This window comes from Salvelinus namaycush, chromosome 3, assembly GCF_016432855.1.
Source record: "Salvelinus namaycush isolate Seneca chromosome 3, SaNama_1.0, whole genome shotgun sequence".
In the NCBI taxonomy this organism is placed as follows: domain Eukaryota; kingdom Metazoa; phylum Chordata; class Actinopteri; order Salmoniformes; family Salmonidae; genus Salvelinus; species Salvelinus namaycush.
The window spans coordinates 51962839-51989099 of NC_052309.1; the positions used below are offsets into that span (position 1 = coordinate 51962839).

The following is a 26261-nucleotide window of genomic DNA, read 5'->3' on the forward strand; positions in this document are numbered from 1 at the left end:
ACTGAACTTCTAGAGAGAGAACAGACATTTATGGCTACCTATCCTTAAGGGACAGTAACCTTGATGAATGTACTGAGATTTAGGCTTCAACGTACCTAAACATTATCTGAACAAAGGTCTGTGTGCGCGTCTCTAGACAGGCTTGTTTAGCCTATAGACAGACCCAGAGTCCTAAATGAGCATTACTGGGTAACTGGTCTAACCGCATCATGTACATGGAGTCATTCAGTCACTCGCTGAAACTACGAACATAAGAGGTCTCAGAGGGTCATTCGCTTGGCTCTAGGTTCATTTGTGTAGACTGAAATGAAGTTTAAAGCAAACCGCTGTACGCGGTTCAGCTCTGGAAACAACGTTCTAGAGCCACTTCCAACTGCTAAATGTAACTGGAACCAAAATGGTGCCTCCAAAACATTACTTCCCCTGAGCATAATTAAAAGTAGTGATGCAATGTCATTCCTCAGTTTCTCATAACCACCAACAATGAAAGGGATTGTGGCGAAGATGCGCACGACTCCTGCCAATTTGTTGCCACTGATTTTTTCAAGTTTGTGAGTCAAGTTTGTAAATCTTTATTAATTCCCAGCTATAACGCAAAGATTTTTTTAGTCTTATTTATTTAGATCACCAAGCAACCTAGAATGTTTTGTTCCAGTCATGTCTGGTATCTCATTATGTATATTATTACATTCATGTTGTATCTGAGCCTGGTAGACAACACCTGTGCTTTATTGGTTAAGACAGATTTTGCCTGATGATAGGCTTTTCTTTTGGAATGCTGACATTTAAAGTCAGAAGATTGTATGAACTGTATGTATGCATGTATATACAGTACCAGTCAAAAGTTTGGACACCTACTCATTCAATGGTTTTTCTTTATTTTTACTATTTTCTACATTGTAGAATAATAGTGAAGGCATCACAAATATAAGACATCACAACCAACAGTCTTGAAGGAGTTCTCACAAATGCGGAGAACTTGTTGGCTGCTTTTCCGTCACTCTGCGGTCCAACTCATCCCAAACCATCTCAATTGGGTTAAGGTTGGGTGATTGCGGAGGCCAGGTCATCTGATGCAGCCTTCCATCACTCTCCTTCTTGGTCAAATATCCCTTACACAGCCTGGAGGTGTGTATTGGGTCATTGTCCTGTTGAAAAACAAATGATAGTCCTAAGCCCAAACCAGAAGGGATGGCGTATCGCTGCAGAATGTGGTAGCCATGCTGGTTAAGTGTGCCTTGAATAAATAAAAAAGACCAGCAAAGCACCCCCACACCACCTCCTTCATGCTTCACGGTGGGAACCACACATGCGGAGATCATAAGTTCACCTACTCTAGGTGAGTAACTTATCCTCTCAGAAAGACACAGCGGTTGGAACCAAAAATCTCAAATTTGGACTCAGACCAAAGGACAGATTTCCACCGGTCTAATGTCTATTGCTTATGTTCCTTGGCCCAATCAAGTCTCTTCTTCTTATGGGTGTCCTTTAGTAGTGGTTTCTTTGCAGCAATTTGACCATGAAGGCCTGATTTACGCAGTGTACTCTGAACAGTTGATGTTGAGATGTGTCTGTTACTTGAACTCTGAAGCATTTATTTGGGCTGCAATTCTGAGGCTGGTAACTCTAATGAACTTATCCTCTGCAGCAGAGGTAACTCTGGGTCTTCCATTCCTGTGGCGGTCCTCACGAGAGCCAGTTTCATCATAGCGCTTGATAGTTTTTTGCAACTGCACTTGAAGAACCTTTCAAAGTTCTTGAAATTTTCCGGATTAACTGATCTTCACGTCTTAAAGTAATGATGGACTGTCATTTCTCTTTGCTTATTTGAGCTGTTCTTGCCATAATATGGACTTGGTCTTTTACCAAATAGGGATATCTTCTGTATATCCCCCCCCACCTTGTCACAACACGACTGATTGGCTCAAATGCATTAAGAAGGAAAGAAATTCCACAAATTAACTAGGCACACCTGTTAATTGAAATGCATTCCAGGTGACTACCTCATGAAGTTGGTTGAGAGAATGCCAAGAGTGTGCAAAGCTGTCATCAAGGCAAAGGGTGGCTACTTTGAAGAATCTCAAATCTAAAATATATTTTGATTTGTTTAACACTTTTTTGGTTACTACATGATTCCATGTGTTATTTCATAGTTGTGATGTCTTCACTACTATTCTACAATGTAGAAAATAGTAAAAATAAAGAAAAACCCTTGAGTGAGTAAACTGAATGTGTCTAAACTTGACTGGTACTGTATGTATGTATGTATGTATGTCTCCTGCTGAATCTCTGTCCTTACGACAGCTACAAGGTCTCTATTTGACAGGGACAGCAAGCCATGTTTGGAATGCACACGTTCAGAGTTTCTCACATTCTCGTGACGACATTAGCCTCGAAAGCATGCGTTGTTGTGCCACTGAAAACACAAGGCGAGCTCTTCAGGCTAGGTCTAGCACACAAAACATGTACAGAACCCATCAAAGGCTTTTACCTCTGTCATAGCAAATCACAAATGCGTACAGTTGGTATCCATAGAGAAACTCAACTTGAAGATTTAAATACTGTTCATTTGTGCACATTACATATGTGCATATACCAATTTAAAACCAGAACACGATGGAACTGACTCTTCAGTACTCCAGCATTGGAGACTTCCTCCTCACTAATGAATTCTCCTGGGTTTTCCATCTGAGAACCAACAGTCTCACCACTGAGGACATCCTGATTGGTTTAGAAGAGAAGTGTGGGATGGTTACGGAATTAATAAACACCTAGGATTAGGCTTCACACTTTTCTTCGTCATTCTGTGCTGCGCCAGCCCCAAATGTTTCCTTACCGACAAAATGGTAGTTTTCCAAGGAGCGAAGGTCGTAGATGTGTTCCCTCGCACTGGTGACAACTCGCTCCGATCCGTTCCTGATGAGGTATGCAAGTAGTAGTAAGGCCTGGGGGAGAGGTGCAACACAGTTAGAAACAACACGGCACTCGGCTTCCTCACCGCAATCAACATGATCGTATGAATGATACATGAGCAGCGGAAGGGAGACTCTCCACACCTTGTAAACTCTCCTCCAGTTTTTCTTGTTGTCTTTCAGCATTCTGGTCCACAGCATGTTCATGACCTCGGGGAACTGCTCGTACATGAACGTGGATCTGAGAGGTAGATCAAGAAATACGGATGGGATCAGTGGTAAATGCACAACTAGGGCTGGGCGATATTTCCAACAACAACAAAAACATAAAATCGGTACAACTGTTTTTTTTTTTTTTTTTTTTTTTTTTTAAACCTTCTCTCTAAATAAGTTTTGGTGTACAACTCAAAACGCCGCATTTCAAAAACAGTCTGGAATAATCGAATGAATTTGCAGTTTGTGAAAATATACCTCGGCTAAATATAAGCCTTCAACAATAAGACCAACTAATAATTTCATTATTTGATCAAAATAGTTTTACCTGCTTTTTAATTTTTTACAATAATCACTAATCTGGTTTTCAAGTCAATCTAGGAAAATTACATTTTTGTTACAAATGTAACCAGAACCATACACATCCACTAATAATGACTAACTTCTGGTAGCAGGCATTATAGAACATGAACACAGGTCTCAAAAACAATCTCACAAGCACACGCCCACTGCTAGTGAGTAGCCAGCTAATCTTTATATTTAAAGTCTAGACAACATGGATCTATTTGCTTGCTAACAAGGTAGAACAGTTGAACTGTTATGAATACACCCTCCTGTCTGTCTCCAACAGTTTGAACAACATAGCCTGTTCACTTTGTTTAGATGTTGCCTACCTGGATAAGACGACGCTTATTTCTCAGAATGAGAACGAATTGCAAATTCCTTAAATGCATATTTTTATGTTCATTGCATGTTTATAAAACACAGACTAAACAGTTAGCGCATAACAGTCTGTGACTGTTGATGATTATAGGTGGTACGTGGCAGAGCAACGCCGCGTTGCGACAGAAACTGAGGATTAATTTCCCACAATCATGTTCATTGATACTCCAGTCTTGGTAGGGTCTGCTCTGTTAAAAAAAGTTGGGAGTTGAGACATAAAAAGGGGATTGTTACAAAGGTTAAGATATTTTCTAGTACACTAAAATAATATCTCAATGTGTTTCGGTGCCCATACAACCGATTATATGTCTGACCAAACCGCAAACGCAAATAGCGAGTTGAAACTGCTAATTGTCAGAGAGGAAGAAGTGATCTTTCATGTCTTTGTTGTTGTGAGTGGCAGGGGGAAGGTCTTGGTGTCTGTGCGAGTGGCAAGGTGCACAGTTGCACACAGTTGCACACAGCACAGAAGGAGCAAGGGATACAAGACCAAAAAAGACTCAAAATGAAAAAAAAAAATATATATATATATATATATATATATATACTTGATTCTTGCGATACAGGTCTTTGAAACATGGCGCTAAAACATACATATACGGCCCAGCCCTAGGCACAACTACCGGCCTAGTTTTTGTAAATGTGATAGGGACAACCACTGCACAACACTGTCCTTACTTGGCGATCTCTCCCATGAGCTGTCCAGAGGGACCCCAGGAGTCATCGTTGGTGGCCTCTCGCACCTTGGACTCGATCTCAGAGTAGTTCATCACCACATTAGTGCTGCAAGAGACATGAAACATTAGGCTAATATAAGAATCACATCAATAAAAAAAACACACACTGAAAGACACTGGTGGATATATCATATACAGTTGAAGTCAGAAGTTTACATACACCTTAGCGAAATACATTTAAACTCAGTTTTTCACAATTCCTGACATTTAAATCCTAGTAAAAATTCTGTCTTAGGTCAATTAGGATCACCACTTTATTTTAAGAATGTGAAATGTCAGAATAATAGAAGAGAGAATGATTTATTTCATCACATTCCCAGTGGGTCAGAAGTTTACATACACTCAGTTAGTATATTGGTAGCATTGCCTTTAAATTGGTTAACTTAGGGTCAAACTTTCGGGTAGCCTTCCATGAGCTTCCCACAATAATTTGGGAGAATTTTGGCCCATTCCTCCTGACAGAGCTGGTGTAACTGAGTCAGGTTTGTAGGCCTCCTTGCTCGCACACGCTTTTTCAGTTCTGCCCAAAATGTTTCTATAGGATTGAGGTCAGGGCTTTGTTATGGCCACTCCAATACCTTGAAATGGTTGTCCTTAAGCCATTTTGCCACAAATTTGGAAGCATGCTTGGGGTCATTGTCCATTTGGAAGACCCATTTGCGACCAAGCTTTAACTTCCTGACTGATGTCTAGAGATGTTGCTTCAATATAGCCACATCATTTTCCTCCATCATGATACCATCTATTTTGTGAAGTGCACCAGTCTCTCCTGCAGCAAAGCACCCCCACAACATGATGCTGCCACCCCCGCTGCTTCACGGTTGGGATGGTATTCTTTGGCTTGCAAGCCTCCCCCTTTTTCCTCCAAACATAACGATGGTCATTATGGCCAAATAGTTCTATTTTTGTTTCATCAGACCAGAGGACATTTCTCCAAAAAAGTATGATCTTTGTCCCCGTGTGCAGTTGCAAACCGTAGTCTGGCTTTTTTATGGCGGTTTTGGAGCAGTGGCTTCTTCCTTGCTGAGCGGTCTTTCAGGTTATGTTGATATACGACTCGTTTTACTGTGGATATAGATACTTTTGTAAGTGTTTCCTCCAGCATCTTCACAAGGTCCATTGCTGATGTTCTGGGATTGATTTGCACTTTTCGCACCAAAGTACGTTCATCTCTAGGAGACAGAACACGTCTCCTTCCTGAGCGGTATGATGGCTGCGTGGTCCCATGGTGTTTATACTTGCGTACTATTGTTTGTACGGATGAACGTGGTACCTTCAGGCATTTGGAAATTGCTCACAAGGATGAACCAGACTTGTGGAGGTCTACAATCTTTTTTCTGAGGTCTTGGCTGATTTCTTCAGATTTTCCCATGATGTCAAGCAAAGAGGCACTGCGTTTGAAGGTAGGCCTTGAAATACATCCACAGGTACACCTCCAATTGACTCAAATGATGTCAATGCGCTTATCAGATGTTTCTAAAGCCATGACATCATTTTCTGGAATATTCCAAGCTGTTTAAAGGCACAGTCAACTTAGTGTATGTAAACTTCTGACCCACTGGAATAGTGATACAGTGAATTAATCTATCTGTAAACAATTGTTGGAAAAATGACTTGTGTCATGCACAAAGTAGATGTCCTAACTGACTTGCCAAAACTATAGTTTGTTAACAAGACATTTGTGGAGTGGTTGAAAAACTAGTTTTAATGACTCCAACATAAGTGTATGTAAACTCCCGACTTGAACTGTACATTGTGGAGCATGATCTATTTCATATTCTGCATGAATAATGTCTTGCACTTGGCATAACAGTACATTGGATAACAGTACATGGTGTGTTTTGAGTATTAGGGTGGTGGTGTTAGAATAGGTAGGGGTAAGGCTGCTCTTAACAGACTTCTGATTTAGCCTATCATGTCCAGCAAAGGCTTAACTCCTCTGTTCAGACTGGGCCTGTTCTGAGAGCAGCTTGGGAGGGCTCCAGATGTCCATAAAGATCAATGTGACTCAGTGTGGACCATATAGAACAAATCAGCCATTTCCTGTCAGGTCTCAATTCACTCCCATCACCATACCTGCCAAATCACAGAGCAGAGCAGTCAGAGTGCCAGGAAACAGCTGGGCTCTACACAACTTTCTCCTCTGGACTGTCAGAAGGAGCGTCAGAGTGGGCCACTCCAGGGTATAAAGACGGCAATTAAATTGACTGATGAGGAAAAAGGGTTCTCAAGATCTATCCTGATTCGAAAAGCAGCTTGACCGGATTATTATGACAACTCAAATAGACACCCATAACCACTCAGCTTAATGAAATATGTACCAGCTGACAACAGAACTCATTCATGGACTCTACAAGGTGTCAAAAGCATTCCACAGGGATTGGACTGGCTCATGTTGACTCCAATGCTTTCCACAGTTCTATCAAGTTGGCCAGATGTCCTTTGGGAGTTGGACCATTCTTGATACACAGGAAACTGTTGAGTGTGAAAAACCCAGCAGCGTTGCAGTTCTTGATGCACTCAAAACCGGTGCACCTGGCACCATACCCCTTTCAAAGGCACTTTAATATTTTGTCTTGCCTATTCACCCTCAATGACACACAAACGCAATCTGCGTCTCAATTGTCTCGTCTCTCCTCAAAAATCCTCCTTTAACATGTCTCCTCCCTTTCATCTACAATATTTGAAGTGGATTTAACAAGTGAGATCAATAAAGGATCGTAGCTTTCACCTGGTCAGCCTGTCATGGAAAGAGCAGGTGTTCCTAGTGTTTTGTACACCCAGTGTATGATGACATTCCATCAGCTGATGGAAGATCCGTGAGAGTGATAAAATGTGATGCAATGTTATTTTAGTGACTGAGATCACACCTAGGGACCAGCCGTTCTAACCCCCTGCCACAGTTCAGCAGGGACAGATGTGAGGGAGTGAGTAGGGGCCCCACCTGACGCAGCTAATGGAAGGTGAGGGTGAAGGGACACAGCACTGCGATGCTCTACATCTTAAAAAAACGAGGTAAACATGGTAACGTCGGCTTGCAATGGAGGGACAACACGTTAGCTGAAACAACAAGGCAGGTCAACTATTCAATAATGAAAGAATTCACTCGTGGCATTACCTAATTGTATATAGCCAAGGGACATTCCCACGTGAAAACTGCAGGATTAAATGGGTATTGTACGCCTAGGCCTATATTTTGTCTATTGCCGTCAGCACCATTTCACCAGGTCAAATTCCGGGTGTATGTAAATGTACTTGCTGAATAAAGGTGATTCCGATTGTGATCCCTGTAGAGACTGTTCAGCCATAGTAAGACGGGACCAAACATGACTGTGTGGATGATTAGGCTAACCCAGGGGTTCCAAAAAAGTTTGGCCCGCAATCCCCTTTTGATATCAATTGTCAATGATAACTTTTTTTCCCCCAATTGGGGCTATGACAGTCTTATAAATGAGTCTGACATTACTTCAATCTGAAGGAAGCATGGTTTGAAGTGACTGAAATGCATCAGAAAGGTATTGGGAAGTATAGAAGAACGTCAGGCAATAATAACAATAATAGCAATAATAACCCCTAACCCCCCCTTCCCCAGTCTGATTTAGTGCCTGGTCTTGTCCACTCTGTTCTAATGAGTCCTGCGCCGTTTGTGGGCATTGTAGAGGGAGACAGAGTTATCTTTCACTGAAGGGGCCATAAAATGTTGTCGCTTAAACGGATCAAAAAGATAAGAGCATTACCTGTAGAAAGAAAACAAAAGTGCTCTGTTTATTACAACCGTTACTGACGTAACCTCGGTTCTATGAACCAAGCACAATTTTATTTATTTTATTTCAGTTTTTCACGACCCCATTTTCAAATCAGGCAACCCAACATGGGGTCCTCGACCCCTAGTTTGGGACACGCTGCGCTAACCCTTCCTCGGTCATCCCTGACCAGGCAGATGTGTGAAGAGGACCGAGGAGGAGTCAAGACTCTGGAGAATCTCAATAGCATACTGCTCGCATCCTCTCGACTCGTCTCCTACTCAAAACCCATTGGAGGAGAAGGTCAGATGGGAGGGACCTCTGGCTTTCTCATCCAAGGGGTTTTGAGGAGGCAAGGAGTATGCAATTGAGATTCTCCCCATGGCCCAACAGACTCTTCCTTCCCCTGCAGCTTCCAGCACTTTTACTAATCATCCCTACTGTCATTTAGACAGAAAACAAACACTTCCTTCACTCCCACTCTCAATAAATTCCAAAGACACACCTGCACAGGGAGGGAGCAGGTTGAGTGGAGAGCCAGGTATGCAGCACCGGAAGCCATTACCACAGATTGGGACATGGATGATGGAAGAGTTAGAGGAACAGAAACTTGGTCAGGTCTGAGAGATTGCCGTTTGAACACCTGTTCTCAAAGGGCAGGAAATGCAGCTCCTTAGACTACTTTGTCCCCAGTAGATGGATGCATAGACTAACTAAGCCTACATGTGCACTGTGCAAAACCCTATGCATAAGCTAAGCCGACATGTTTCTTTCTGCAACTCGCAGCAGAAGGAAATCTGTGATTAAACCAGCTTTTGGAACGGATCCCTGGATTTGGCAGAGGACTTGGGATGGATCAATTTACTCTGGTTTAGAATAATCTAATTACATCCAAGAGGGTTTCTTAAATCCAGAAACGCAGGTTCACAGATTAGTTCAGTTTCACGACACATGCCAAGCTCTTCCACATGTTGCTGATGGCAAAACAAAAAAAAGATCACATTTTATGGCTCTAGAGCCCTATCGATAGGAAGGGAGATTGACTTAATTCCTGACCCTAATATCAGCCTAGCGAAGAGATCGTACAATACACAACACTACATGGAAAAGCATATTTACAATTCTCCTCCCTATTGAACCTATTTCACACTCAGTCTATTTGCCTACATTTGTTTGCACACAGTAACCTACCGGGGGTCTAGAGTAGTGGAGGTGGCCCTAAAGGAGTCTGCATGAGTTTTGCATATATTATGACAACATTTTGTGAAGTTTTTGTTTGTTTTGGACTTTGGTGAGTTTTTTGGGGGCTGTTCGGGCACACAATATAATTTCTAGAGGCAAGCCAAAGTTCGGAGCCAAAGTCTAAACCGCTTCGTCAGTGATTGGTCAACAGTAGGGATTCTTCAATAAAGTCTGTAGTCATTCAACAAGAGATTACCCATTTTCATGCACATTTTTTAATTGAAAAATACTGTACCAAACATCTTAGTTAGATTTAAAATTGCGGGATTAAGATCTCTTTGGCAAAAACATCAAAAGTAATGACAGATTTCTTAAATTATCATAGATTCATTCTGACTTTTGAGGAAGTGAATACTGGTTACGGTGTCTCAAAATGGACAATCAGTACTATAGAAGTTTTTTTATTTTATTTTAAGCGAAGGTCTTTGAAGGGAGTATGCGAGCACACTCCTTCGGTTCGGCTAGCTGACGCCTTAAGTGACCACAGGTCTGATTAGGCTAGTCAAAAGCTGGCTGCTGGCTGGGTTTAGCCAGGGCTTTGCCAGACGGGTGCTCAGATCCTTAGGAGGTCAAGGGTAAAGTGCTCAGTGACAGATGGGAGGACAATGGAATAGAGCTGGGGAAAGAATGACGAGAGTGATGAACGAGCCAATTATATCAAGTCTGCAAGTAAGCATTTCATTGCACTCAAAAGTATATCATATGTATATGACGAATAAACAAACTTGAAGTCTGAGATAATGGCCAACTGATCACCCATAGGCTACACAGAGACTCTAGATCAGGGATGTACAACTTTGACAGGGTGGGGGCCACAAAAAATCTGAACTCATCATGTGGAGCCGCAGTGGCTCGCGGGTCTGTGTACCGACATCCATACCCACACATGCTGTTAGAGCTGGCCCTAGCCTTTTGGGGGCTCTAAGTGCATTTTTGTTGCAGAACATTTTAGCTTTCGAGTTCAATTTGAGTACAATTCTACACTTTGCCATGGGCATAGAGAAAATGTTGCAGTTTTAAAGCAAGTTTGCTGGAATTCTACATATTTTGCCATAAGGTGGAGATAAATGTTTGCAGTTTTTAATATATCCGAGTGAAAAATCAATAGGGGCTTCTGGTCAGAATTCGACCATGATTACTACAAGTTTATACGGCTGGCTAGACTACTGTAACTTACCAATCTAAAACAATTTGTGTGTCAGTGACTGACACAACTGCTGATGCACAAGCAAATTTTGAAATTTCACCTTGTGTATTCTACTATTCTAACTCTCAACAGCAAGTTGAGACCCTGATGAAGTTCATTTATTTATCTTTTTTTGGGGGGGGGGGGGTTGATTCGCAGACCTACAAAAAAGGGGACTCTGCTCTAGCATCCTGCCCTAGATCAACAAATGGCCACAGCTCAAACCGGTTTGTTCCAAACAGAACATTGGGTAGAACTGGACATTCAATGAAACAGGAATACACTTCTTTAGGTGTATGAAGCATGTGTGTTTCATGGCGGATGGATTAACAAACGCAGAGAGAATTTATACAGTCAGTGTCCGTGCAGCAGCATGAGTGACAGAGAGCGAGAGAGCTTCTCCACAGCAAAGCTGCTCCAAGATGCGGGAAATCCTAGTCCAATAAATAATGAATGACAGCGGTTTTATAAAAGCAGATGGCCTGAACGGCAAGCGTACCGGCGATGTGCTTACATTTCAAACAGCCTAGAAAACACACACACACCCGCTGTGTGAAAAATATTCAGCTGGAGATGAGACAAAAGAAGGTGAGCAGTGGCTCTGACTGAAAGGGAGAAGGAAACAGACAGAGCCCAGGCTTCCCTTCCAACCCTCTGCATCCTGGGCCTCTTTGTTCAGTAGGCCCGCCGTTGCCGAGTCTGTTCTGCTCAGGATGTGCCTGCTTATTTACACATGCAGTGGAGAACACAGCCTAGCGGGCCCCTGCTGAAAAGCCAAAGCCCTGCACATGAAACAACCTCTAGTTGCTCCAGTCCTCACTCTCCTCTCTCCCTCCTCCTATACTAGAAAATAAACATCACCTGCTGCTTCTGAGGAACAGTGGTTCTAGAGGTCAGTTTTCAAATGGAGATAGTGGTGATAGTAATGAAGGGGACACAGGGGACAACAGCAGCGAGGGAGGGAGGGAGGTTGCGAGCGCTCCGCTCACTGACGCTCATTAGAAGCAAGAGGCACTGGACGGACAAGGACATTTGCCAGGGAGAAAAATCCCTGGGGGATGCAGCCTGCAGCTCGGTTGATTTGGAATAGGTCTATTCCTGAATCTACTCACACAGAAGTGGCGCTGATCACACTGCAGTGTGCTGGGAGGATTTGGAACACTGTACTGCTGGGAGTCATGCCTAGGAAGATAATTTACTGATAAAAATGTATTTGCAGGTTGGCTGATGGACTGAAGTTCTGTTCATTACTGTAACCTAAAAGCATCATTTCCTAGAAGTGTGGCTCAGTCATGACATGGTTCAGCCTAGACAGTGTGGCCAGCTAAGGGCAAGCTGAATAACTTCTGCAACCATATTGCCTCAAAAAGCGATGGAAGAAAAAATGGACGGATCATTTCTTCATGTTTGTCTTCGCAAGTTTGCGAGTTCTCAGATCTTATCCGAGCGAGAGTTGTCAAAACTCCCCTCCTCTGTCTTCAGGAGCAGGTGTCCTCTGCTCCCTTCAACAGATCACATCTCTCCACATAATAGTGCAATGTTTGACATTTTTCATTCTCCACAGAGTGACGCCTTTGAGATCTCCCACACAAAGCCATCAGTCCAGCAATGATATTGATCTTACTGCATTAGATGGGACTTTCTGTCCATTAACTGGCGGAGAAAGTCAAAATAATTAAAACACAGCCAGGACATGAAGAAGCCGTCATAGGGGATATTGTTAGTCAATACAATGCAATGATATCATCAATATCATACTGAACACAGGACTTATGCCTATACAAAGACAGATGGAGTGGGCTTTGAAGCAAAGTCATCATTCAAATAATAAATGACTTCTCTCGTGCAATAACAGATGGAAACATACCTTTGCATTATAACCTACAAGGAAAAACCCCAAACAAGAAATACTAGAGGATCACTCTCAAAGTTCCTCCCATCAATGTCTCATCTTGAGTCTCAGACAGATATAATTGATCCATTGATCAGCCACAGAGATCTCAGAATGACCTATAAGTATAGGCTATATGGCCCAATGACCCATCGACTAACCTAAATGCATATTCTGAAAGACATCTGTGATAAATGTCAGTCCTCACCAGAAATACCATTCAACTGGCCAAACACACTGAAGCGACGTGCTGGGATCCCATTCCAAACAGATGTATGAGAATAAAAAAGACGCACCGTCAAGGTGTGGTGGTGGATAGTCTGTTCTCAAACAGCTTAGCATCTGCAGGGATCTCTCTGGGACCAGGGTAGCAGGAGAAGGCCCTCTCCCTCTAGGCCTCCTGTTTCAAGCCCTATTCAGCTGAAATCAGATGATGGCATCTCAGGCAGCATCCATTACTGTCACCTGACTGCAAGCTCTGTCCATAAAACAGGCACTCGACTGGAGCCTCTGAATGCTATAGAACAAATTACCGTTATGTAACAATAGCAAGCACATTTTTTTCCTGGTTGGAGAAAGTTATGTGCATGGTTCTCTGCATGGTTGTGTTCAGTATTTACAAAATCAGTAATTGCATAATGTATACTTAACAAAAATATAAAAACTCAACATGCAACAATTTCAAAGATTTTACTTAATTACAGTTCATGTAAGAAAATCAGTCAATTGAAATACATTCATTAGGCCCTAATCTATGGATTTCACATGACTGAGCAAGGGTCCAGCCACGGTTGGCAAAATGGCTTAAGGACAACAAAGTCAGGGTATTGGAGTGGCCATAACAAAGCCCTGACCTCAATCCTATAGACAATTTGTGGGAAGAACTGAAAAAGAGTGTGCGAGCAAGGAGTCCTACAAACCTGACTCAGTTACACCAGCTCTGTCAGGAGGAATGGGCCAAAATTCACCCAACTTATTGTGGGAAGCTTGTGGAAGGCTACCCGACCCATTTGACCCAAGTTAAACAATTTAAAGGCAATGCTACCAAATACTAATTGAGTGTATGTAAACTTCTGACCCACTGGGAATGTGATGAAAGAAATAAAAGCTGAAAAAAATATTCTCTCTACTATTATTCTGACATTTCACATTCTTAAAATAAAGTGTTGATCCTAACTGACCTAAGACAGGGAATTTTTACTAGGATTAAATGTCAGGAATTGTGAAAAACTGAGTTTAAATGTTTGGTGTGTGTAAGGGGTTTATGAACTTCTGACTTCAACTGTATATGAAATACAAATGGTATAGGGAGAAATAGTCGACGCATCATAATTCCTATAATAACTACAACTTCTGAACTGGAAATATTGAAGAACTGGGAATATTGAACCACCAGATTTCATATATGTTCTCATGTTCTGAGCAAGGAATTTAAACGTTAGCTTTTTTACATGGCACATATTGCACTTTTACTTTCTTCTTCAACACTGTGTTTTTGCATTATTTAAACCAAATTGAACATGTTTCATTATTTATTTGAGACTACCGTAAATAGATTTTATTTATGTATTATATTAAGTTAAAATAAAAGGGTTAATTGTTCATTCAAAACTGCACATTTTAGAGTGGCCTTTTATTGTCTCCAGCACAAGGTGCGCCTGTGTAACGATAGGCCAACCCTGTCAGGTGGATGGATTATCTCGACAAAGGACAAAATGCTCACTAACAGGATGTAAAGAAATGTGTGCACAAAATTTGAGCGAAGTAAGCTTTTTTGTGCATAGGGAAAATTTGGGGGATCTTTTATTGAGCTCATGAAACATGTGACTAGCACTTTACATGTTAAGTTTAGTTTTTTTTTTTCTTCGTGTAGTTGACAGTACTGTAATGAACTGGCAAAATAGACTTTCCAATAATATGAACCATTGTCAATGTCACTGGGATATTTCATTATGTAATCGCCAAATTATCCAGCAGACGGCCATAGTGAGCCAGTATGTTAGGTTAGTGTGCCACGTCCAACACTGTTGGTTCGCAATAAACAATGAGCAATGATAACCCGTGCCTGTTCACTTATTCATAGATGATATACACTGAGTGTACAAAACATTAGGAACACCTTCCTAATATTGAATCGCACACCCCCTTTTGCCCTCAGAACAGTCTCAATTCTTCGGGGCATGGACTATACGTTTTTGAAAACTTTCCACAGGGATGCTGACCCATATTGACTCCAATTGTGTCAAGTTGGCTGGATGTCCTTTGAAAGGTGGACCATTCTTGATACTAGAGATCGACCGATTAACCGGTAATCGGCATTTTTGGATGCTGATTATGGCCGATTACATTGCACTCCACAAGAGACTGCATGGCAGGTTGTGGAGACTGCATGACTGGCTGACCACCTGTTACGCGAGTGCAGCAAGGAGCCAAGGTAGTTGCTCGATAGCATTACAATTATCTTAGCATTAAAATTATCTTATAAAAAAACAATCTTAACATAATCATTAGTTAACTACACATGGTTGATGATATTACTAGCTTAACTAGCTTGTCCTGCATTGCAAATAATTAATGCGGTGCTTGTTAATTTATCATCGAATCACAGCCTACTTTCCCCAAAGCACTGTCGTTGCACCAATGCACCTAACCATAAACATCAATGCCTTTCTTAAAATCAATACACAATTATATATTAAAGATGCATATTTAGTTAAAAGAAATTCATGTTAGCAGGCAATATTAACTAGGGAAATTCTCTTGCGTTCTGTGCAAGCAGAGTCAGAGTATATGCAGCAGTTTGGGCCTCAGACAACAACATTGATGTATACGCTGATTCGGTGAGCGAGTTTATTAGCAAGTGCATCGGTGATGTTGTACCCATGGTGACCATTAAAACCATCCCCAACCAGAAACCGTGGATTGATGGCAGCATTTGCACAAAACTGAAAGCACAAACCACTGCTTTTAATCATGGCAAGGCGACCTGAAACATGACCGAATACAAAGAGTGTAGCTATTCCCTCCGCAAGGCAATCAAACAAGCTAAGCGTCAGTATAGAGTAGAGGTCGACCGATTAATCGGAATGGCCGATTTCAAGTTTTCATAACAATCGGAATTTTTGGCAGCCGATTTTTTATATATATACACAATTCAGAATGATTTGATAGCTTTCATCGCATCATCCATTAAAATTTAGATTAAAGAGAGAGGTTGACGCAGCACATTTTTTTGAGTGCGCTCAAGTAGGCTTTCCACTTTCCTCCGGTATTTATTTAGCAAAGATGATAACACATAATCCCACCCAAGCAAGAACTCTACACCTAAACATTAGAAATATGACATGCTGTATGGCAGGTATTCCCAAACTGGGGTACGCTTGCCGTTTTTTCTTTTTTATTTTTTTTATATATACACTGCTCAAAAAAATAAAGGGAACACTTAAACAACACAATGTAACTCCAAGTCAATCACACTTCTGTGAAATCAAACTGTCCACTTAGGAAGCAACACTGATTGACAATAAATTGCATATGCTGTTGTGCAAATGGAATAGACAACAGGTGGAAATTATAGGCAATTAGCAAGACACCCCCAATAAAGGAGTGATTCTGCAGGTGGTGATCACAGACCACTTCTCAGTTCCTATGCTTCCTGGCTGATGTTTTGGTCACTTTTGAATGCTGGCGGTGCTTTCACTCTAGTGGTAGCATGAGACGGAGTCTACAACCCACACAAGTGGCTCAGGTAGTGCAGCTCATCCAGGATGGCACATCAATGCGAGCTGTGGCAAGAAGGTTTGCTGTGTCTGTCAGCGTAGTGTCCAGAGCATGGAGGCGCTACCAGGAGACAGGCCAGTACATCAGGAGACGTGGAGGAGGCCGTAGGAGGGCAACAACCCAGCAGCAGGACCGCTACCTCCGCCTTTGTGCAAGAAGGAGGAGGAGGAGCACTGCCAGAGCCCTGCAAAATGACCTCCAGCAGGCCACAAATGTGCATGTGTCTGCTCAAACAGTCAGAAACAGACTCCATGAGGGTGGTATGAGGGCCCGACGTCCACAGGTGGGGGTTGTGCTTACAGCCCAACACAGTGCAGGACGTTTGGCATTTGCCAGAGAACACCAAGATTGGCAAATTCGCCACTGGCGCCCTGTGCTCTTCACAGATGAAAGCAGGTTCACACTGAGCACATGTGACAGACGTGACAGTCTGGAGACGCCGTGGAGAACGTTCTGCTGCCTGCAACATCCTCCAGCATGACCGGTTTGGCGGTGGGTCAGTCATGGTGTGGGGTGGCATTTCTTTGGGGGGCCGCACAGCCCTCCATGGGCTCGCCAGAGGTAGCCTGACTGCCATTAGGTACCGAGATGAGATCCTCAGACCCCTTGTGAGACCATATGCTGGTGCGGTTGGCCCTGGGTTCCTCCTAATGCAAGACAATGCTAGACCTCATGTGGCTGGAGTGTGTCAGCAGTTCCTGCAAGAGGAAGGCATTGATGCTATGGACTGGCCCGCCCGTTCCCCAGACCTGAATCCAATTGAGCACATCTGGGACATCATGTCTCGCTCCATCCACCAACGCCACGTTGCACCACAGACTGTCCAGGAGTTGGCGGATGCTTTAGTCCAGGTCTGGGAGGAGATCCCTCAGGAGACCATCCGCCACCTCATCAGGAGCATGCCCAGGTGTTGTAGGGAGGTCATACAGGCACGTGGAGGCCACACACACTACTGGGGCTCATTTTGACTTGTTTTAAGGACATTACACCAAAGTTGGATCAGCCTGTAGTGTGGTTTTCCACTTTAATTTTGAGTGTGACTCGAAATCCAGACCTCCATGGGTTGATAAATTTGATTTCCATTGATAATTTTTGTGTGATTTTGCTGTCAGCACATTCAACTATGTAAAGAAAAAAGTATTTAACAAGAATAGTTCATTCATTCAGATCTAGGATGTGTTATTTTAGTGTTCCCTTTATTTTTTTGAGCAGTGTATATATATATATGAAAATAAATAAAAATGTTGTCCGATTAATAGGTATCGGCTTTTTTTGGTCCTCCAATAATCGATATCGGCGTTGAAAAATCATAATTGGTCGACCTCTACTTGATACATATGGGAAACTGTTGAGAGTGAAAAACCCAGCAGCGTTGCAGTTCTACACAAACCGGTGCGCCTGGCACCTACTACCATACCCTTTTCAAAGGCACTTTTTGAACAGGGTAGTTTTTTCTTGCCCATTCACCATCTGAATGGCACACATACACAATCCATGTCTCAATTGTCTCAAGGCTTAAAAAGCATTCTATAACCCATCTCCTCCCCTTCATCTACACTGATTAAAGTGGATTTAACAAGTAACATCAATAAGGGATCATAGCATTTACTTGGATTCACATTGTCAGTCTATGTCATGGAAAGAGCATGTTTTGTACACTTAGTGTAGAATGATATCAGATCACAGCCAAGTAAAAATATCATCCTTTAAAAGAGAGTTTGTTATTTTCTGTGTATAACATTAGCTACTAGCAAGCAAGCAGGCAACTTGTCCAAACCTGGTAGATGGCTAGCAGTTGAAAACAACTCTCAAATTGCAGTGATTACGTGTCGACATGTAGGCTATGGTTTATGCCAGAACAGAGAAGTAGCTAGCTAGCTAGCTAGTACAATTTATTACCCCATAGCCACAGCTCAGCAACTCGCAACTCTATGGTGAAGAAAGTTTCTGATGAACTTCCTTCATCCTTGAGTTGGGTCAGCTAGCTTATGGCAGTCTATGGAGCAATCATCGGAATCAGTTAAAGAAATGTGTGCTACCAAGCCAGCATATTCATTGAAAACACAGGTTGTCTTTGCTTGCTAACGTTAATGGACTGCTGCATTCACCCAATGCGTACTGGCAAGATATCCCTGCCTCAGCAATAGCATTAGCTATCTTGTTAGCTAGTTCGTTAACTCCACCCACTGGCAGGCAGCTTGTGGCCATTTGGTGTTCAAACAATATGTAAAATAATGAAACAATAAACAGGGGGGGGGGGGCTACAGATGGGCTAGCTAATGTTAGCTACAGATGGGCTAGCTACAGATGCCCAGTGCCGGGTAAAGATTGGATAAGTTGAAAGAAAGTGAGATAATTGTCACTATTTTCATAGATGGAACATGTTAGCTAGCTATCTATCCAACACTGCAATTAGGAGCTAGCTTGCTGGCTATACATTTAGAACACATTTTTAAAAATCAGGGCTCTGGCTAGCCTTTAGCAGGACAGCTGAAATGTATGTAGCTAGCTAGCATTTCCTCCAGTAAATGTTACATTTTAGTCATTTAGCAGACGCTCCTGTCCAGAGCGACTTATAGGAGCAATTATGGTTCAGTGCCTTGCTCAAGGGCACACAGATATTTCACCTAGCCGCCTTTCGGTTACTGGCCCAATGCTTTAAAACCATTGAAGTCTATAGGGAATCATTTTCCGGTAAATTGATGTTTACAGTCCTACATAAAACCATGGAGTTCCTTTCAAAATGAGGAGACAAGAAGCAAGAAAGGACCCTTTTCAATTACTGGGCTCGTTTGTCTGTTTGCACAATGAAAGAAACAGACTTCCTTTACAAACCTTCTGTTTGGAATCAAGGATGAGTGCATTCAGTCAGACAATGGAGGCAGTATCTTGCCTACCTACATGGAGTCTAGCCTGGCTTTGCACCTTACAAACCTCCATCTCAACAAGCACGTAATTGAAGATCAGAGGTCACAGTGACATCAGAGCACCATTCATTGGGGGAGGTGGGCGAAGTTTTGCATCAGAATAAGTCATTCATATCCTTCACCTCTTTCTACTGCTCGTCAGCATTCTCATTTCATGCATTCTTTATGACTCAAGTGTATGCATGATTTGAAACTACTCTGCATGCAAATAAACTTTTTGATTCAAATCAAAACACAGCAGATTATAAATAGGCTATTTTCAATAGGTCCTGAACGGCTAGACCAGCGATGGTATTTACAAGTCCCTCCCTATATTAAGACTAACTTAAAAGCATGAGAAAGGTAATCCTGCAGAAAGTGGTTGCATGCAGGGTTGATACAAGAACAGCCATGATTCATGACTTTATGCTGGCATAGGGAGAAGTGGTAGAAACACACCACTTGGTTTCAAAACTGTATTAGTCAAATGACCACAGTGACTGCACATTTCAACCCAGAGGTCAAATACGCTCTTTCCTATGAGAAGTAGGCTATGCCTCAGGACAAAATGTCTTTCTATTTTATACTTTGTGGTTACTTAGCTACACTTACAAAATCTTGCACAACCTTGAAGCACTAAGCTGCAGGCTGGCAATGCAAGATATTTGTGCCACAGAGGCTTTTCTCATGATCATAGCTAGCTGTGTTGACATAAACGGTTGCACTAAGCAATTTGAACTTCTCCAATAATGACGCATGAATGATTAAATAAGTGTTGCCAGGGTATACAAACCTTCAAACCCCTCTAGCGATTAATTGAAATAATGTCTGGTAAGCACCATACAGTACAAATGTCCATAGCCAACACATATGAGATCATGTGCAACACACTAATTTTGATTTCTGTTCTCCGAGCATCAGGATATTATGCTGGCGGCACATTTCAAAATAAGAGTGCCCCTGCAAAGACAAGTTTAACATTGGGATTATCAATTTTCTTAGCACTAGTGCAGTACAACTGTTTTTCACAGCATTGTAACTAGGCTTGGGCGGTATACCGTATACCGGGGTACTTGGAAAAAGCCAGGGGATAGTTTTTCAATAACGTCAAAACTATTTATTTGAAGTTTTTCAATAAATGTGAATATTTGTAGCCAATTTAAGTTAAATACCTGCAGTCAAATTGTGCAATACTTTAGGAGATAAAAGCAGATTGCGTTCTTCATTTCACCTGTCACAATATGAAGCTTAGTTCCCCAGAAAAGTTGAGCGAGTTACATGGTTGTTTGTAAATAGCACAACAGGAGAAAGCGGGAGCTGGTGATTCCAGCTTTGTATTTGGTTTAACTTGCTAGGTATCTATGTAAGTGGCTGAATTAATAAGGAGACCGGGCATCATATAGTGTTAGCTTTCTGTCGTGTTTGAGAAGTCAAAGCGTTTTGGATGAGTTCTTGATTTCCGTGCGTTTATTTTTTCTCCTCTCCATTCTTGCCCGTCTGCTCCTCCCTGTCTAGGCAATTCGTTTATTTTCGTTTGCGTTCGTTAGCATATTTAGCTAGCAGCCTCTATTGAAATGTGCTAATACTTTGTGCAAATTCTATCTGATAAGACACCCAATGAGCTTTTTTGTTGTTGCATTTTTAGCACCCCATGTGTACTAAGACGGTAATACTGTAAATCCCCTGATGAGGACAGTATGCCAATATGAAATCAATATGAAATCTGTATACCCCCCAAACCAAATTGCAACAACCTAAAAAACATTGAAAGATAATTTGATGCATTTTATTTTGAACATTGTATTATTTATAGTAGCATTTCCTTTGAAAGTTTACACAGATACTGGTATGTTGAAAGCTAGCTTCATGTGTAGGTTATATTTAAAGAAAAAAAAAATACAGTTATGTTATTGGAATTATTCAATAGTCTGCTAAATTTAAATGGTCTCTTGTTTCTATTTAACTTGTGATGGGCAACAGGTTTAATACAGAGTGCTGATGACTCCTTACTCCACCCACACTATTCACTGCGATAGAATACATTGTATGGGGGATACTTACTGGTTGTAGAGAAGTTGTCGGGTGGAAAATACTCAATAGGGTCTTTACTAACCAAATATGGTTAGATTGGAGGGAGACTGCCGTACATATCCAGCAGCACTTCGTTCTCCACTCTATAGCTCCCAATGCAATACACTGTACATGGGACACAGTGCCTTGAAAAAATATTTGTTCTGAGTGATTAACTGAAAATTATATTATTTTTTGTTTTTTAAACAACTAATTGACCAACGTCGGTTCAATTATTTGAATTCCATTTAGTCCGTTTTTTTTCTGTGAGATCGATGCTCAGTTTCTGTTGAGATCAAGCCCGAATTGTGCGATGTAGTAGGGAGTTGTAGTTTCCAACAGGCCAATATTCTACAGTTTAGCACAGAAAATTTGGTAATTAACTACAATGATCATAATCCATTGAGCGCCCGCTTACTTGTCCGGTCTCAGTCTGTGTGGAGCAGACGCAGAGACCTTGTTGACGGAACCGAAGAGAGAACTCGCAAGAGGGATTGAAAGCAGTTGCATTGCGGGGTCTCTACCTGAAAACACATGATCTAAGTGAATTATAGTTGGTATTCAGCAGTCATAAAAGTATGCCTTATTTACTTAGAAAAATGACAAAATAGTGATTTGTCAGACAGCAGCTCTATAGAGATGAGATGATGACTTGGAATGAATTAATAAAGTCATCAAATGACAACAAATGTAATATACACAACTGAAATATTTTATTAAAGTAATGTGAATAAATTATGGTTAATAGGTGATAAGCAGTAATGGGCAGTCACTACCATCATGTGACTTTTATTAACTGTTTTATTCTGTGTTACAGCATTCAACCCAAATAATCGAAACCAAAATCAATGTATTTTTATAATCAAACTGAAAACTAGCGAACCTCAAAAAGCACTAATCGCTCAGCACTACTAGCAAGTTAGCTATTCCTAGGTAGCTTACAAGGTTAGTTAACTGTGTCTTGCTACTTATTGTCCCTCATCCCTCATAGCCTTTACAGCCAAATATCACTTCAGAAACAGCATTACAAATATTAATATGGTCAGCATTGTAGACCATTTCTCCCATCTTGCTGCAGCTATAGCTAATCTCCAAATAACAGAGAAATGCTGTGAAAACCAGCATGCTGCCAACATTCTAAAATGTTTTGTCACCAGCGCTTCTTTTGTTGACTTTTTTTGTCCTCGTGCACTGTAGCCCCTATGCCACTAATCTGGTGAGCACCTTTGAAACTCTGCCCATGCAGGGCATTTGATTGGTTTGACGTGTTGCGAGGCGTCAGTGATTTTACCAGGTTCCGACCAGTCTTCAGCTGATTTCTGCCATGGAACGTTCCCAGGCCTCCTGTTTAAGGGAAACCTGGTTTGCAACGAAGCTAGGTCTCTACTAACCAAATATTTGTAATTTTGGAGGGGGACTTGTGTGTCGTACATATCCAGAAACACAGCTTTAAATGAACTGGTACTATCCATGGTCCTGAAATCAACACACACAAAATAAAAAAATAGCATGAAAGTCAACCCTTTTTTATTTTTATCAAAACGAGAATCTAATGTATATTGAACAAAACTATAAATGCAACAATTTCAAAGATTTCACTGAGTTACAGTTCATATAAAGACATCAGTCAATTGAAAGAAATTCATTAGGTCCTAATCTAGGGAATTCACATTACTGGGCAGGGGTTCAACCATCGGTGGGCCTGGCTCCCCAGTGGGTGGGCCTATGCCCTCCCCACTGGGGAGCCAGGCCCACCCACTGGGGAGCCAGGTCCAGCCAATCAGATTGAGTTTTTCCCACACAAAAGAGCTTTATTACAGACAGAAATACTCCTCAGCACCCCCCAAAAACCTGTTTTGCATCTCCAACTACTATTCAACACAGGTAGAAAAGTTATTTCTACAAGCCAATATGTATCCCATGTACAGCCTATTACAGTGTATTGCATTGGGGGCTATGGAAGGGGCAGAGTGAAAAGCCACTAACAGACCATGCAACACAAAAATTAACCATATTTGGTTTGTGGAGACCCTACTGAGTATTTCATGCCCCACTTTAGCTAAAACAGGTAGAATAGTTAGTTCTCTCTACAGCCCAATAATCTCAACATAACTTTTTCATTATTGGTCTGAAAAAATGTTTTTAAAACCATACTTTATTTGTTTTCATAAATTACTTCTTGTTGGCACAATAAAAGTGACCATTGATTCAAATTCAATACCTTTTGAAACGCTGGCTTTTATTTAAGGTTTCCTCATTACCATATAAACGTGACATCGTTTGTGCTGCTGGTAGAATACTAGTTTAATTTAGCTAATTTTAACTAGCTATGAAGAAAATGACCCCCAGTGAGTCGTTAGCTAAGAGATTATGTTGGTGCTGTGTTGCATTCCTCGTGGTTCAGGTGTACTTTCAGTCACTGTCATTCAAAGTGTTTGATGAGAGGCATGAGGAGCCTGTTTACCCTAGTCGGCATACAGTTTTATGTCTCTGCTGCAAAGTCCTCCTGAAGCTAACCGGCAGCTGGCTACAGTACAGTAGGTTAGTGCACAGACAAATACATGTTAGCTGCTGCTGGCTTAGATAGTTAACTAACTAGCCAGTAATTGTGGTCGTATAAAAACGTTTTAACGATAAAACAATAGAATGGTCATGAAGTTCAACTTCCATAGTGGGTAATGTTATGGACACAATGAAACGAAAAGGTATTGACAGTCATTGTGGCTAGCTTAGCTATGCTAGCTAATTAGCTCATGTTCCGCTAAATTTGCCCGTTTTGTAAGATTTCTAACTAGCTAATGTTAGGTGGCAGTGAACGAGGGCCTTGCATTATAATTTAGTAATTGAGTAAGAAATCATCTTGCTATGTAAAACAAATATTGCTAGCAGGAAATGGATGATAGTGGACATCAAAGGGACCGATTCAGACACGGAAAGAGACTAACTAACGCGTTAGCATTAACCATACATCATCACCTAACGTTACTTTCCTGAGTTAGCAGCCTGAAAGAGGGGGATGGGGATGTTACTTTGCATGTATGTTTAGAATGGACATTAGCAAAAAGATCAGAGGAGAATACATGATTTAATGGCATTTCATGTTGTGCACAAGGCTGAAACAGTAACGTTACCCATAATGAGCCATCAGCTGAGAAAACAGCGTGACGTCACGAAATCAGTGATTCCCTTGTCCTTAACATAAACGGGCCTTGCAACAAAACGTCAACACGATAACTGCAAGAATACTCACGCTTTATCCACCAGTTCTCGGACTTTCCACATATTTAGCATATAGACTCTCGACTAAGGGCTCGCCGCCTCAATAATGCGTCGTCCAGTCTGTTTACAACCACAGATGGACTTGGATTTGTGTCACCGACAACAGAATTCCGAGCCCTTCAGCTAGCCAGCTCCGTTAGCGGCAAACGGGCCGCGCAAGTTACTACTGTCGGGAGCGCGGCGAGCTTGTTCTTCTTCTGTGATATAATGGCGGTCCGCAAACAAACGTTTAAGGTGCATGCCGCCACCTCCTGTATTGGAGTGTATGGTCAATCACGTTTTACAACATTTCTAAATCCTCCTACCTAACTCAGTACTTCTGAGAAAATAAAAAGAGCAATACTAACTTCAAACAGAAGTTTAAAGCTATTTTGGCTAACTGGTCAACGATTTCATTCCCTTCCACACCCGAATGTGCTGGGACCCAGCAGAATCTCACTACTACACCCAGTCTCTGAAATCTCTATAATAACATTAATACCTCCAATAGTAAGTCACTGCTATTAGATTTACCAGATGAAAAGCTATTCAATGCAGATAGAGAATCTGAGCATACTATAATTCTAACAGGTTGTACGTCCTACACCCACTGGAGGGCAACTACTATCCCCAACAGTTCAACTGAGTATACTGAGTATAGCTGTTAGTCTTCTACACATCTGTACATCAAATTCAGGAATATAAAAGCCTGCTCCTGTGCACCCACTATCTTCATCCTTGGGTCCATCTGTGAAAAGCGGTAAAAAAGCATAAAAAACTTCTACCAATATAATTGTCAACCAGTTTCCCTATATCACTGACTTCTGACCAATCTTTCATTTTCTCTGCCAAGGTTAGATAAACAACAGGATCTGGGAGTAACCATGGAGGAACATCCCCTATCACCACAGAAGGGCCAACCTCCAACTCCCTCAAACCACTCTCATCAGCAAGCTTTCCTACTGTCCAACCAAAACCACTATATTACCAGTAAATTCCCAACAGTCATCTAGAACAGTAGCAGTGGAATGCTCAACCTCATAGCCTCTCAGCCTAACCCAATAAGCTAATGACATTTTTTTACACCGTATATCCAAAGGCATCTCACCTGCTTCCACTAGTAAGGCACATATAGATGTTGATTTAAATTCACTAATACATATCCTTAAAGCTATATACTGGATTCTGTCCAGCCTCTGAAGGCAAGTCTTCGCCGCTGTTCCATAAACTATACACCTGTAATCAATTGTCGTCCTGATCACAGCTCTATAAATATCCATCAACGATTGTCAGTCAGCACCAAACCAGAGACCGAGCGCATAAGATGCACCACCTTCTTACACTTTGTTTCAACATGTCTGACATGATATTTCCATGTATATTGCTCATTGAGCCATAGACCAAAATATTTGTACTTAGAAAGTCTCCCCATAGGCTGTCCATACAGAAACAACTGTATATTATCAGCAATTATTATCAAGAACATACAACAAGACATCACCACCATCTTTGAACATCCACTATAGCTTTTTGAATAAATTTGATCACAAGAAACATTCCTTCCCCTCTTCAAAATAGCTCAATGATCGGCATATAGGGA

At 41.6% G+C, this 26261-nt stretch overlaps 1 protein-coding gene across 2 annotated transcripts in view; it reads right to left on the minus strand.

Moving 5' to 3' along the window:
• LOC120044407 (clathrin interactor 1-like) overlaps positions 1-24828 on the minus strand; it is a 31406-nt gene extending 6578 nt beyond the window's left edge. For both annotated transcript variants that reach the window (XM_038989044.1, XM_038989043.1), the window contains exons 1-4: positions 24654-24828; positions 4527-4631; positions 3057-3153; positions 2837-2945 (exon numbers count right to left, since the gene is read on the minus strand). In XM_038989044.1, coding sequence (XP_038844972.1) covers positions 2837-2945; positions 3057-3153; positions 4527-4631; positions 24654-24694 — 352 coding nt within the window. In that variant the 5' untranslated portion in view covers positions 24695-24828. The remainder of the gene's footprint in view (positions 1-2836; positions 2946-3056; positions 3154-4526; positions 4632-24653) is intronic.
• Between the last annotated feature and the right edge of the window lie 1433 nt (positions 24829-26261).